General features: G+C 46.7%; 1 protein-coding gene across 6 annotated transcripts in view; it reads right to left on the minus strand.

Annotated features, from left to right (window-relative positions):
* Positions 1-3,064: 3,064 nt before the first annotated feature.
* SLC41A3 (solute carrier family 41 member 3) overlaps positions 3,065-14,292 on the minus strand; it is a 45,996-nt gene continuing 34,768 nt past the window's right edge. For all 6 annotated transcript variants that reach the window (XM_048957575.1, XM_048957576.1, XM_048957579.1 and 3 more), the window contains 7 exons: positions 14,011-14,155; positions 12,103-12,249; positions 9,797-9,941; positions 9,036-9,115; positions 7,159-7,293; positions 6,144-6,292; positions 3,065-3,926 (listed from right to left, as the gene is read on the minus strand). In XM_048957575.1, the coding sequence (XP_048813532.1) occupies positions 3,741-3,926; positions 6,144-6,292; positions 7,159-7,293; positions 9,036-9,115; positions 9,797-9,941; positions 12,103-12,249; positions 14,011-14,155 (987 nt within the window). In that variant the 3' untranslated portion in view covers positions 3,065-3,740. The remainder of the gene's footprint in view (positions 3,927-6,143; positions 6,293-7,158; positions 7,294-9,035; positions 9,116-9,796; positions 9,942-12,102; positions 12,250-14,010; positions 14,156-14,292) is intronic.

A 14,292-nucleotide genomic window follows, 5' to 3' on the forward strand; every position in this document is an offset into this window, starting at 1 on the left:
GCAAACATGATTGTACTATTCTGTTCATAGTGTGGTTATATTTGTATAGGAGGGTGATGTTTGTGTGTGTTTATACGTGTGTGTACATGGTACCTATACAAACACATGTACACAAACACAGAGGAGCTTCCTCCCCTGTTGAGCCTTCCTACAGGCCAACAAACTCAAGTTCTACTGAGCAGGAGCTTTCTTTCCCAAGCTCGCTGTGCACTGAAGCTTGGGTTGTTTACCAGCTGGAGGATTAAATAGACTTCCATTGAAGGGAAAAAACAAGTGTTTTTAAGTATGCCCTGGAAGCGGTGTTTCGCTTGAAGAAGGCTTTTCAGACTTGCTTGTGTTTGCTGGCTTGCACTTCGCTCATCCCTGGTGAGGATGCTGCGTCCTGAAAAAGCAGTTTTTGTCTGGAAAAATACTGTACAAGGATAGAGGCAGGGAGTTGAAGTTAAATCCTTCTTGCCTTGTTCTCTTAAATGAATTTGCTTATTTGGGAGCCATTGAAGAATAGACAAAGGTCACTGTCAACTCAGTTAGGGTTCTTAGGGGTGATTGGGAGGCACAGCCCAGCCCACCCCTGAGCACATTGATGACACAGACACAACAGCTCAGACTCTCCTGTTGGGTTAGATTAAAAGGCAGAAATCACTCTGAAATGGCCATTTTCTGCCTAAGCTCTATATCCCACGTCTGCTCTGAAGCTGTGTGAATTTCATGGAGGGAAGCATTTCACCCCCTAGTGAAATAACCTGGCAAACACCCCAGGTAGCACAAAGCTAGAGATTCACTAAAGGCTTTAAAAGCAGAGGATCCTGCAGGCATTTAACACCAAACCTCTGCTTTGAATGGGAGGGAAACACTTGACTACCTTTGCAGTCCCGGCAGTGCTGCCCATCACTGCATGCTCAGCCTGGGAAAAGCAGGCTCAGGTGCAGTTTCAGGAATGCTGATCCAAGCTCTGCTCCAGGGTACCGTACAGCCTTTGTCAGCAAGTGCCCTTTCTCATTTGCACCAGGAAAAAGAGAAAAGGAGAAAGGATAAAGTGTAAACAGTCTGCATAGCCATATAACTGGCCTTTTGCTGACCCTGAAAAACAAAAAAAAAAAGAAGAACAAACAAACCCTTATATTAAAACCATTTCCTTTGGTTATGTCACTGGTCTCGAAGCTGGAAGCAATTTTAAGTGCGCTCTCCACACTGAGTGCACAGGCACAGGGCTGACAATGGCTGCCCACTGAGTACTGCACAGAGAACAGAGCTCCTGCAATGCACCCCACGCCAGGTTCCAGCACCAGCATCTCTGTCCTGAACCCAGCATGGGTCCCCCCCCAGCCCAGCTGAGTAGCACAAGTAGGGCACAGATGGCCCCCATTACGTGTTCCTGACTGTGCCTTCTGTTAACAGATAAAACCACAACACACAGAGCTCTGCCCAGGAATCACCCAGTGAGGGACAACCCAGTGCCAGGGCTTTAGGGCAGCCGTGCATTGGGTAATGGGGACTGATAATGGAGGAGCATGACCAGATCACTGCACAGCTCTGGTTGGGGGCATTTGAAGGACTGGAGAGGGCATGGGCAAAGCTGTGCTGTTAAAGGAGAGTGCCTGAGAGCCTGCAGAGGGCTGGGAGGATCTGCAGCCCAGCCTTGCCCTATTCACATCCACTGCAAAAGCATCAAGGCCGGAGGGAACCTCTCAAAGCAGCAGGGACAGGCAGCGGAGTGGGGAAGAGAAAGATGGGGCAGGAGAAATCATTTGGCAGGACTGCTCCAACCAGCACCAGATTGAAGTTAATCAAGGGTGCACAAAATAAAGTGCTAAGCTCAAGTTACTAAAATACGTATCTCTTAGTGCAGCTCTCTCAGAGTGAGATTGGCAATCAGATGCTTTCTGTGCTACCCCTGTGAGCCCCCCCCAGCCACTCAGTGCAGCTGTGTGCTTGGGGCTGACAGGTGGTGGGGAGAGAGACAGGGAGAGAGGATGCCTCAAACTCTGACACTTCCCTGCCACAGAGTTGCTGCAAACACATCCCCCAGCTCAGTTGGTGTGGGGTTATTTACCCTTCAGGAGACTGGGAAAGGTAACAGCTTATTCTTGCCCAGAGAGTGCTTCTCTCCATGCTGAGTCTCCCAGCACTGAGGTCACTCCTGTGCAAGACCCTAGCCCTGCAGCAGGAGCAAAGGAACACCCACATCCAGCAGTCACCTAGCTTAGCAATCCCAAGTACTGAAGAGCTGGCAGGGCCTTAGGCAAGACAAGGGGCCTTGACCTCCTCATTTCCTTGCTCCAAAACACACAAATGCAGGCTAGTATTATAGGCAAAGTCCAGCAGAGTTTGATCCACATTGTCAACTCCCAACTCCTAAGCATCTTGGAAGAAGCTATTGCTGCTTCAATTTCAGTGAGAATTGACTGCCCTCAGCCCCATGGGCCACCGCAGAACATTGCTGGGAACACACAATAGACACCCTGCGGTGAGGATGCAGAGTCCTTAGCCAAATTCCCATCCTTATACACACACACAGATCCCAAATTCATTGTGAAAAGGATGGATGGCGAGGGTAGAGAGAGAATAACCTTTAATTCTAACCTGAAACATGGGCTGCCAAAGTCCATCGTTGGTTAGGAAACACCAATTTTGCTGAAGTCCTATTAGAATTGTGTTGTCCAACACTGACTGAAAGAGATAGCAGCAAACAAGAAATTCATAGAGTCATACAACCATTGGAGTTGGAAGGGACCTTTGAAGACCATCTGGTCAAATCCCTGCAATGCGTATGGACACCTACAGCTCTATCAGGTGCTCAGAGCCCCTCCAGTCTGATCTTGAGCATCTCCATGGATGGGACATCCACCACTGTGTCAGTGCCTCACTGCAAAAGACTTTTTCTTATATCCATCTAAACGTCCCCTCATTTAGTCTGAAACCATTTACCTTGTCCTATCAGACCCTGCTAAAGAGTCTGCCCCCTTTTTTCTTATAGCTCCCTTTTAGATACTGAAAGTTCCACCTGCCAAGTCTCAACTACAAAGAGCCACAGCAAGGTAAAAACAGCCCTAAATCCACTACATGGCATTTTTTAAACCACTTTATTTGTGTGTGTGCGCATTTCTATAAACATTTTAACTAATAAACATTTTAATTAATGGACATTTCATAAACCGTACAAACCCAAAGCTCCTGCTCCCAAAACACAATCAGTCGAGCTGGTCAGACAGCAGCAATGGTGCTGCACAGGTAGGTGCTGTCTCTGTATCCCTCCCATGGGCTCAAAGCCCATACGTCTGAGTGATAAAGAAGGGAAAAGTTTAAACACCAGGATGCTCTCCTCCTCCAGGGAGAGAAAAAGGGTGAATGAACTATTTGGACTGTGAATGAAATTTGGACGGAGATGTGACATGGACTCACAGGATCAGATGCACCCAATTCAGCAGGCTTAAAAGGGGCCTTGCAGGCTGTTTTGGTGCTGGGGACTGAAGCCAATCAAAATGCTCATCACTATATGGCACCAAATTCTCCTTAATGCTGCACTGGCTGGGTGCTGGTGTGAGCAGTGGGTGCTGCTTAAAACCAGCTTGCTCACGTGCAATGGTACAAAGTCTGGGGGTGCTGACTCCTCTGGATAAGCAAGCCCAGCTTAAGGCACGATGGGGAGGAGAGGCAGGGCAGTGGGGTCCAACCCAGCCTCCAATGTCCCAGAGAATTGTGCCGTGTCGAATCAGTAACATGGAGCAGCACACAGTCCTTCAGTTGCCCAGGTTCATGTCTGCACCGTGAATGAGCCAAACCAGACGGAAACAGACAGCAAGGAATCCAGTGCCCAGGAGATCCCCCAGGGCAGTGAGGTAGGGGATGGAGAAATTATCAGGATCCAAAGCCTTCCTCCACATCAAGCGCACAATGAGCTCGGCCACGTAGAGCAGGATTCCCACCTGAAGAGGCAACACAGGCATTACTGTGAGTAACAAGAAAACAATGCACAGCCTCCATCAGCTCACTGGCAAAATGTTGTGGCCTTGGTCAAAATGACACGACCACAGCCAATGTGCCAGAGCTAATGAGCATCTCTAAGATGTCTCCACCTCATCAGAGGATCAGTGTTTCTCTGCAGGATGGAGTTGCATCATATGGGTATAGTTGGCTTTTGCATCCCTGCAAACCCTACTGGCCCATGCCCCTGGGCACTGCATGGCCCTTGGGCACCAGCTGTCCTGGTGCAAGGACCACAAGTCAACTGTTCATCCGCATGGGCCAAAAACAGAAGACTGTCAACACCAAAAGCATCTCTCAACTCCCACTTCCCATACCATGAATGCTCCTATTCAATCCAGCAGGAACAGGACTGCTGCAAATACGCATGCAAACTCAAAGTGTAAGTTTGTGGCCAGATTCTTTTCTCCTCATCTTCCTTTTTTTTTTTTTCCCCATTAGAAATTCAGATCTCATCTACTTTGTTTTGCCTAATCTCAGTAGACAACGGGAGTTTGAGGCAGTTTTTACATCAAAGTTATTCCAAGCAGCACTGACACGTTAAAAAGAGAAAAACATTTCTATTTTTCATCTCAACAATTTCAAAATCTTTGCTGTGATTTCTTTTAATTCCTATTTAGCTCCTGATTCTGATAAACAGATGGAGGAAAAAAAAATACTTCTCTTAAAGATTAAAGACTGTCTAGTTAATTGAATTAAGACAGGAGAGAGAGAGTTTGCTCTCTGCTTCTGTGGTCCCTCCATAGGAGACCACAACCGAATAGGAACCAAAGGCAGAGATGGCAGTTCTAAGGGAAAGGTGGCAGGAGAGACAGAGGGTGCAAATTAAATAAGCAGAATCACAGAAACTAAAGCTGGATAAAAACTAAAGGGTGTTATATAGTCCTCCTTCCATTTGAAACCCACAATGCCATGTTTCGTTCCTAGTGACCATAGAGAAAACATTAATCTGTCTCTTCCTACAGAAACTCAGCAGTTTAAACAAATGCTGTTACCAGGTTTTTCCCAAGCCTCTCTTCCTTAGACCAGCTAACCCCACTCCATTCAATTCTAAGGTCATATTTTCTGGGCCTCTGATGTTTCTCTCTGGGCTTCCTCCAGTTGACCCAAACTTCCCCCCCTCATTCTTTCTGGTTGCATTTATAAATTCTAATGGAGAGAAAGAATGAACCAGGCTGAGCACATTCTGGACTCCCTGGGAGTCTTCCTGGGTCAGCGGCGTTGCTGGGATTCTGCTCTTTACTCTGTCATTTATTCAGCCTATTTTCACACTTGGCTTTGGTTGAGGAGTTACCTCAGTGAATAAAGAAAAGAATAAATATTTTCCTTTGCAACTACAGCTGTGGTGCCGGGCTTAGGGTTGTGCAAAGGTCAAGAAAAGCTGATTGTTTACACATGCAAGGAATTTACCCGTGGACACACAACTGTTTGTAAGGCAAAGCAAGAAGCCAGTTACCTCGCCCTGCAACCTAATGAATCACTGATTTAAAAGGGCAAGCAAAACCAGAGCCTCTGTGACACGCACATGCATTTCTGAACGAGATGGCAAAGTTTACAGAGCAGTGAAAACAGTGAAAGGGAACAGGCAGAACAAATTGGATAACTGTCCATTGCTGACCCAGAACCTTCGCTTTCAGAGATGAGCTTCCCAGGGCTGGGCCTTCCCTTCCCTACTGACATATTTGGCCCTGTCCAAAGGGATCCCCGTGTCTTTACTGCAGTTTGTAAAGCTGGTTTCAAAATGAGTGAGGAAACCTGGTGGCGGGGGCTCATAGCCTCCCAATTGCTCCTTAGTGGGATGACCAGTCACAGCCTAGGAATAACTGGGGCTTAGAAACTCAAGGAGTGAATATGGTTAAAAAGATACAACGTACAGCAAAAGGTACCTGCTCGCAATGTTTCCCTGCTTAATGCAGCTCAGCTTATGATGGTAATTTGTTCCTCATCTCATCTCTAATCTCTCACTTAAAGGTAGTTGCACACCTATTGGAAAATGAGACCTTTGCAATCTGGGTGAAGTATTACTGGATGTACAGAAGATAGAGGATGCTATGCCTAAAATGAATGGAAGTGGGGTCATTGCTAGCAGCCTGTCAGCCTGTCCAGCTAAGAATGTTTTGTTTTTGTGGTATTTTTTTGGATGAGAGTTTGGGGCTTACCTGCAACAAAGCAGCAGTCAGATAAAACATCACAAAGGTGAAGGACAGAGATGTGTGGCCTCCTTGCAGCAGGTGGATGGTGTAGAGGAACACGAGGTGCCCTGGGACAACCAGGAGGAACAGGACTCGGGCTGACTTGGAATTCACCTCTGCAGAGGACAGACAGAAACAGTGATCGCAGCGGCTGCAGGTGGTGGGGAGAGGACAGAACACGGCTGCTTGATGTAGTGCTGATAGGCAGAGTTGGGGCTGTCCCCTCCCACCAGACACATTGCTAACGCCTTTGCAGCAATTTAGAGCATCTGCAGCATCAACCCAGCAGTTCTGTCTGTCACTAAAAACTGTGCCAAAGACATGCTCCATGCTGATCCTCTCACTCGCATCTTTCACTCCTCTTCAGCAGCTCTCTGCCTCCCACTGATCCTGCTCTGCTTTGCTGCAGCCCACTTCCCCCAGTTTTTAGTCTGCTCCAGCAATAACTCCCAACCTAGCAGGGAAAATCAAGGGGAACCTGAAATCTGAAAGGACAACTGACTGAAATCCACTTTTGCTGATGTTTATGTTTATCCATTACTGAAGATGGAGGAATTGTTGATTTTCAGCAAAGTTATGCTCTATTCACTCCCCTTTCCACACTTGATGGCTCTAGGCTGGCCATGGGTAAAACAACCTTCTGGGACTCCTTTTCAATTACTTTAAGTGCTCCCTGAAGAGCAGTTTCTTACGTGTTAAGGAGCAAGTATGGGTTGACGGATTAATGGTTGGACTTGATGACCTTTGAAGTCTTTTCCAACCTTAATGACTCCATGATTCTAAGTACACAGAAAAGCTTTTTTTTTTTTTCTCCAAGCTCCCACTGCACAGCTGTTGCTCTTCAATTTGAGGACCTTCCCTGAAAGGGAGAAAGGGAGTTCTGCCTTTGAAACCCACCTAGTCCTTCTCCAACCAGGCTGGATAAAGGAGCTATCTGTGATGACGGGCCTTGAGACATGGACACCTAGGTTTCAAGGTCTACCTGATGAAAAGAATGTGGTGCATGGATTGGGCCAATTCTGCCTCATCTTGTATGGCAAAACTCCAGGCATGCTCCAGAAATGTAGGAATGTGGAAATACGGCTGGCCTGGATGGCGACCAGATTCCCTCCAACACCTATGAGGACAAAACAGTAAACCTGTAAGCCACCTGTACTGCAGCAGGAAATCCAGTCTCAAACTTAGCCCAAGATGTGTCATTCACTTACAAACTGTCTGAGGACAGCAGTGAGAGAAGGGGAAAATCTGATCCCACTTGTCATGGTGATGCTGTGCTATTCACCTGACAGGAACAGCTTTTGAAAGTAAAGAAGGCTGCAGTGACCATCTCCTTCTAAATGCTTTATTGGAAACATTTTCCCTGACTTCCCAGCACCAGCAGCAGATGCAACGTGGTTTCTGAAGATGATGCAATTGCACCTGGTTTGATGCAGTCTGTGAGCAACACCTGGGGAAAGCAGTGCAGGCAGTGGCAGCTGCCACTCATGGTCACCAGCCAGAGAACCATTATTGTTTAAAAGATAACAAACATGGAGAATGATTATGTGTCTGTCTAAAGGCATCCGACACACTTGTCAAATGAGAAGAAATCATATGAGAATGAATCAGAGCCCAAATATGTTAGGTAATTAAAAGGCAATTAATTCCTTCCAGATTGATTAATTCCAGCAAACGTGAAAATGCTGATGTATTTTTCCAGTGGAAAATAGGGGGCTGATGATCTGTGGAGCAAATCTCCACTACCCTGAGTGTGTGCAGGGTAGAAATGACAAAGAAAATTAACAGTGAGCCAGATTCTACAGGCCTCTCACAATTTCCCTGCCTTGCAGAAGGAAATACCCCACTGTTAAATGTGAGATCGACCTGAGTGGAATTGAAGGACGGGAGCTTTCTGAAATACACTTTGCAGGATTCCCCTACACCTGGAAAGCACAGAACTACCTGTACAAAAACCACAGAGCACCACGTAACTGAGAGCAGCTCTGCCAAGCAGTCCACCCAACCCCACACACTGGTGTCTGGGTCAGCCATTGTTCAGCAGAACTGCTGTTGACGTACTTTCTTAATCAAGCTCTTTGGCTAACCATGCTGGAAAGAGATTGTCAGCAAGGCGTCTGTCTTCATGCAGATCCAGAAGGTGACAGCTGGGTGACACCCTCTGACATTGCAAGAGGACACCGTGCTTTGGCAGTGGCACGAGGCCAAGCCTTCCCTAGGAACGTGGGTTCTCCCTGAAATGGGTCTACAAGAAATATTGTAATGGCAGAAAAACAACCCAGTGGATCCTCTGAGAGGCCAGGACCCCTGGTAGTTTATAGTTATGCATTCATGTTTGTGTAAGAGAATTGTGAAGCTTCATACAAATATAAATATACACCCCAAATATACTTTTATATATACAAAATATATAATCTATATATATCATCTTGTATACATACACACACATCTATAATCTTAATATATTAATCTTTATCAACAACCTGTAATAGCGATGATTGCACAGCTCAAATTGCTGAGTGGAGAGAGACATAGTAAATAGATTTATTGTGACATCCGTAGCAGGTATGATATTATGAAAGTGAAGGTGTCAGCACTGCTATCACAGATACCCATCAGATGCTGTTAATCTTTTCAACAGCTCTATCATTTTTCAGACCTGCCTGCTATTTTGCACCAGAGACGATTCAAAATACAAATAAGTAGGGATGTAATGGGGACCAGTAGCTTCACTTCCACTGGTGATGGGAGAGGGACTTGAACACAGACCTCTGTGTAGGGTCAACAGTGGATAGCATAACCCTTAAGAAGAGGGAGGAATAAAAACATGCATATATTTTATGTTTATAATGTCCAACCTACCATTAATCACAGGTGTGAAAACTGCCATGCCTTCAAAGTTTGGGTCAGTTACAGTTTTGTCCAAGATGAGCCCACCAATGCTGTTAAAAAAGGACAGGCAAAGAAGGTGGATCAGTCTCTTCCCCAGGGCAATTGCTATGGTGTGAAAACAGCACACAGAGGTGAGTTACTGCTTCCTCCCCATTGCCAGTGCTGGAACATTCCCTATAGCAGATATTTACTCCTTTTACATCTGTTTTTACTGATAGATAGCCTTGCATTTTTTGTTCATGGCATAAGGAGATCAGGAACCTCTCCTTGAGCAAAACCGATACTAGCCAGGGAAGCTTTATCATCCATGCCAAACTTCTGCTAAACCTCTTACTGATCTTAGCAGGGTTTTAAAACCATCTCAGATCTCAGCTGGGTCTGAATGATGTAGCGTGGGGGGAATGAACCAGTCTTCATTTACAGCTGGATAAAGATGAGGCTGAAGTCTGACTGTTTGCGATGGTCATCATCAAGCTTTTAGGTTTCCTGGCTGGAACACATGATGTGTGAATGCATGAGTGCAATTTAAACTGATGACTCACAGTCATCTGGGAGCTCTGTACCTCCATTCTAACAGCCTGCTGGAGGGCCAACAGTGGCTGAGAAGCACTGGATAAATAACCTTCTGCTGTTCCCTCCAGTTTTCCTTTCTATGACTTTCTACATGAGCATGGGATCTCCCTGCAGCATGCCCACTCATGTGAGTTTGGGGAAGCAGTTTGTTGCCTTACCTGCTGATGCTCATTGCAACGATGACAGGCTGCCATCCAGACTTCAAAACTTCAGCAAGGGAAGGACTTTGCTTGGCAATAGCAACCCACAGAGGGATCATGATAATGAAGACAGCACAGATCAGAGGTGAAAGGTATTTCATATCTGGCAAGGAAAAGAGATCTCGAATCAAACACTCCTGGCTTCACAGGTTGCCAAAATCGTATTGAGTAAAGTCTGGAAGAAAGGCAGCAGGGCTCTGGCTCAGACTGAGAAATGTTAACAGAAAAATCACGTGAACTAAGATGCCCCCCACATGACCACTTCACTACACCACAGAAATCCATAATTAACCTCTGAAACTACTGCTAGAGGATGTTATTTGAAAATCAGCAGGATTCAAAGCAAGCTACGTTTGAAGATGAGCAAGTCTCCAACCTCATCTCTAACTAAGCAAGACAAAAAGTTACAAGCTTTCTGGCTTCAGGGTACAATTCAAACAGCAGGGCGAGGAGAGATCTCCCCTGTGTGCAAGCTGTACCACATTTAAGACAGCTCATGCCTTCACCTAAAACAAGAACTAATAGATACCTTTGGTGATAAGCTAGCACTCTCAGCAAGCAGCTGGCCTGCTTTATGGGGACAAATGCTCTCTTGAATGTATAAGCCAATTAAAGTCCAGGGTTTATTTCATTCTAGCTTACATATGCTTTCATTAGGAGCTTTTTCCATTCAGTAGGGCCATAACCTTGGAGTGACCTTTAGAAGCAAATGAATTAAAAAATAAATGTGTGTGCAGCACTAAAAGAAAATAAACATGACTCAGAAGCATGAGAAACACCTTCAAGCAATGGGGATGATGCCAAACCTTTTGATATAAAAATGTTTCTTCAACAAAGCTCTCCATCTGGTCTCTGTGCCGGGGCCAATGCCAGCAGGCTGTAACACAGACTTTGCAGGTAATCTGGGAGACTGCAGGCTCTAAGCGTGCATTTTTCAAAACGACACTGCCAGGGCCTTGGGCTACCTGAGCAGCATTGATTTGATGATATTTTCCCCAGATCAAGGGCTCTTACATAAAGAGATGTGCTCTTTAAATGTGGCTTTGGTCAGCGCTGAAATGCAACCACTTCTGGCCGCTGTCCTGTCAGTGCACTTACACACCTGTAGTCATTTAGGATGGATGGGTTGTAGGACATTTAGCTGCTGTGCTGGGTCTCCTACCCCACTCTTATAGTGTGGAACAATTAATTACTACACACTGGGGAGGGAAATGGATTTATTCAACTGCCAACAATGCTGCCTCCCTTCTACCTGCCTCCCTTCCTGCTCTCAACAGCCAGGTGTCTGTGTGCACTGTATTACTCGTATCAAGAGGCTGAAACTATTTAAACTACTCTGAAAACATCAGAGGCGCTTCCCTGGTCACAGCCACAGAGGTTATTGTGTTGTTCTGCCATGTGCTCCATGGGAGATATTATCAGAAGCACAGTGATGGAAAGACAAATTAACCTCACAGGGCAGTGTGATGGCATCATGGAAAAACCCTAATAAAAAAAGTGCACCTCTGAAGCTTAAGGAGAGCTGGGTGGAAGTGATCCATGGGCCTCTCCCTGCAATGTGTGCTCCCTCACTCAGTGGCACATGGAAGGAGTTATGCAAACTGGGAACAGCTGCTGTGCTGCTTCTGCTCAGAGACTGAAGCAACAGTTTAGATTTCAAATGGTATCAAGCTTGCTGGATCTTTTTATTTTCCTGTTCCTCTTCTAGGTTATGCTCACGGTAAATAGCTGAGCACTTTACAAGCACATATTACCAAGCTGCAACACGTTTTGAGTTTTTCAGCAACAACAGGTGCCCAAGCCTCTGCCAAATATCAGCACAGCCAACCTCACAGCCACAACTCCTATAGAGTCCTGGGAGAATGACATGATCTCCCCAAATCCAACATGGCATTACCTCATTCACCCATGACTCTCCACATAAGATAAGAAAATATTCTTACAGATACCAAGACCCTGAAGTAGCTTTGTGAGGAAGGGCTTGCTACAAGCCACACAGAAAGCAGTTATGCTGGACTTGTGATAGATGCAGGAAAAGTCAATGTCACACACGTCAACCTCCTGCTCGAAAGCAATACAATAAATGTTGGTCACATCTTTGAGAATTCCCAGTTGTGTCTCTTCATCTCTGCCTTCCAGTTCACAACTGAAAGAGTGCCTTGAAAAAACGTTTGTGGTCATTTTCTCACCCGTGGCATAAGAACCTTCACTCTGAAACACGAAATGGCTGAGTACCCTCCAATAATTCAGCAAGGACTCAGTACCTATGTACTTGAAGAGCGTACTGCTGATTCCTGCCAGCAGGGAAAGGGTTATCAGGTCTCCAAGGCTTGCTGCTATGGGTGTGGCGATGTTGTCCGGGTTGATTCCAACTTTCCTGGCTCCGATGATCACGCCAATCATCACCAGACCTAGAAAAGACACAGAGCAGGCATCAGAGGGAGCAACCTGCTGTCTTTCACCCTGGAACTGCTATTCTGGCTCCCAGAGGGACATGGGGTTTGGAAAAAGCAAGCAGCAGATTGCCCATAGTTGTACTGTGCAGCTATAGCCAGGAATTCATCTTCTTGCTTTCAACGGTCTGAAGGGCATCACTCTGCCCTTATGAAGTTCACCAAAGGCCCACAGGCACACAGGCAAATTCCAGGGATCAAAGGAGATACTAGCAGGCAGCCCAAATGAGCAGCTCCTCTCCTGAGTAGCCTAATCTCTACTGCCTTGAAGCAGGACCAGGCAGAAAGCAGACTCACAGATAAGCACACAGCAGGCACGCAGCAGTCTCCTGGTGCCATCTCCTGCTCAGGATTCCACAGCACAAATATATTTTCCATATTAGACCATCATTTTGGAGAGTTTCAACCACACCACCAAAGAGAAGCAAGCTTTCTTAAGTTAATGAAAAGCCTGACTCAGCCTTTCAGTCCAGCCATCAGACTGAGCCCTCACAGCCCAGAGCCTCTGGTGCACAGAATGGCTTATGTTGGAGAAGATCTTAAAGATCATTTAGTTCCAACCCCCTGTCGTGGGCTGGTTTCCACCCCCAGATCGGGCTGCCCAGGGCCTCATCCAACCTGGTCTTGAATGCTTCCATCCCTCCCTGGCCACAGACCCACCAGCTTCCCATCACACACACCCACACTGTGACCAAGTCCAGAGTGCAGACTAATGCTGGCTGTTTTTAACGACTGCCTCATGCAGTGTTCCTCGTTAAAAGCAACTACAATCACCCTTTGACTCCCTATCCAGCACATGCACTTGCTCTATTTGTCCCTTTCCCTCGGAAAACGCATGGTACCCAACCTGCTAGTTCCCTCCATTCAGAGTGTCATGCTGCCCTCACATGGCAGACCCTCAAAATGATCAGAGCTGATCTTCAACGATCAGAGCAGCTCCTCCCCATCCAGCCCACTCTACAGGCAGGGTCAGCCAAGGTTCAGAGGCACAGGGGCAGCCACAACCCTATGCTGTCCATCCTGAGCATGGTCTGGAGCTGTTTGCTAGCAAACTGTCTCAATATTCAGCTTTGTGCACAGCATTAGCATATCCCCCCTCTGAAAAGCACAGTGCAGATGGCTAACATGCCACTAAAACCAAACTGAGACAGCATGTGCATGTGAGTTCACCCGCCCACAGAATCATTAAGGTTGGAAAAGACCTTCAAGATCATCCAGTCCAACCATCCTCCTACCACCAATATTGCCCACTGAACCACATCCCTCAGTGCCATGTCCACACGGATCCTGAACACCTCCAGGACAGTGACTCCATCACTCCCTAGGCAGCCTGTTCCAATACCTCACCATACTTCTGGATAAGTAATATCCAACCTGAACCTCTTCTAGTGCAACTTAAGGCCGTTCCCTCTTGTTCTATTGCTGTTAACCAGAAGAGCCCAATCCCCAACTTGCCAGTACATATTTATATACACATATTGTGGTTTTGTGCCTATCAGGTAACATTGCTGCTGTGGAGGCCAAGAGCCAGCAAATAGATCCCAGGAGATGAGAAGCGAGGACAGGGTGCGGAAGAATTAAAAGCAACGGGCATGGGACTAATGCTCCACACACACCTCATCCCCATGCCAGATAGAACACAGATTGCAGCCGAGCCAGGGGGACAGATGGGACAGATTTTCCGCACCATGTTGGATGTGAGAAACCAAAATGACTCACCGAGAGAAAGTGCAGCGATGAAGGCCGTGGTCACACTGCTGGCACACAGCACAGCTGCCTGGCTCAGCTCTACAGAGCCCTTGGAGATGGCTCCCAGGATGACGGCAGCAACAGCAGCCAGGAGTCCCACCACCGTGGCCTGGACCTGGAGGCCAAAGGACAACTGGTGAGCAATCAGCTGTATCTGCTGCCCACCTCTGTGTGACCGCAGCGTTTCTGCACAGCCAGGAGGGCACATAAAATCTTGCAGAAATGCTGATTGCCTGTGTATTTAAGCAGCAT

The sequence above is a fragment of the Lagopus muta genome, chromosome 11, assembly GCF_023343835.1.
Source record: "Lagopus muta isolate bLagMut1 chromosome 11, bLagMut1 primary, whole genome shotgun sequence".
Lineage (NCBI taxonomy): Eukaryota > Metazoa > Chordata > Aves > Galliformes > Phasianidae > Lagopus > Lagopus muta.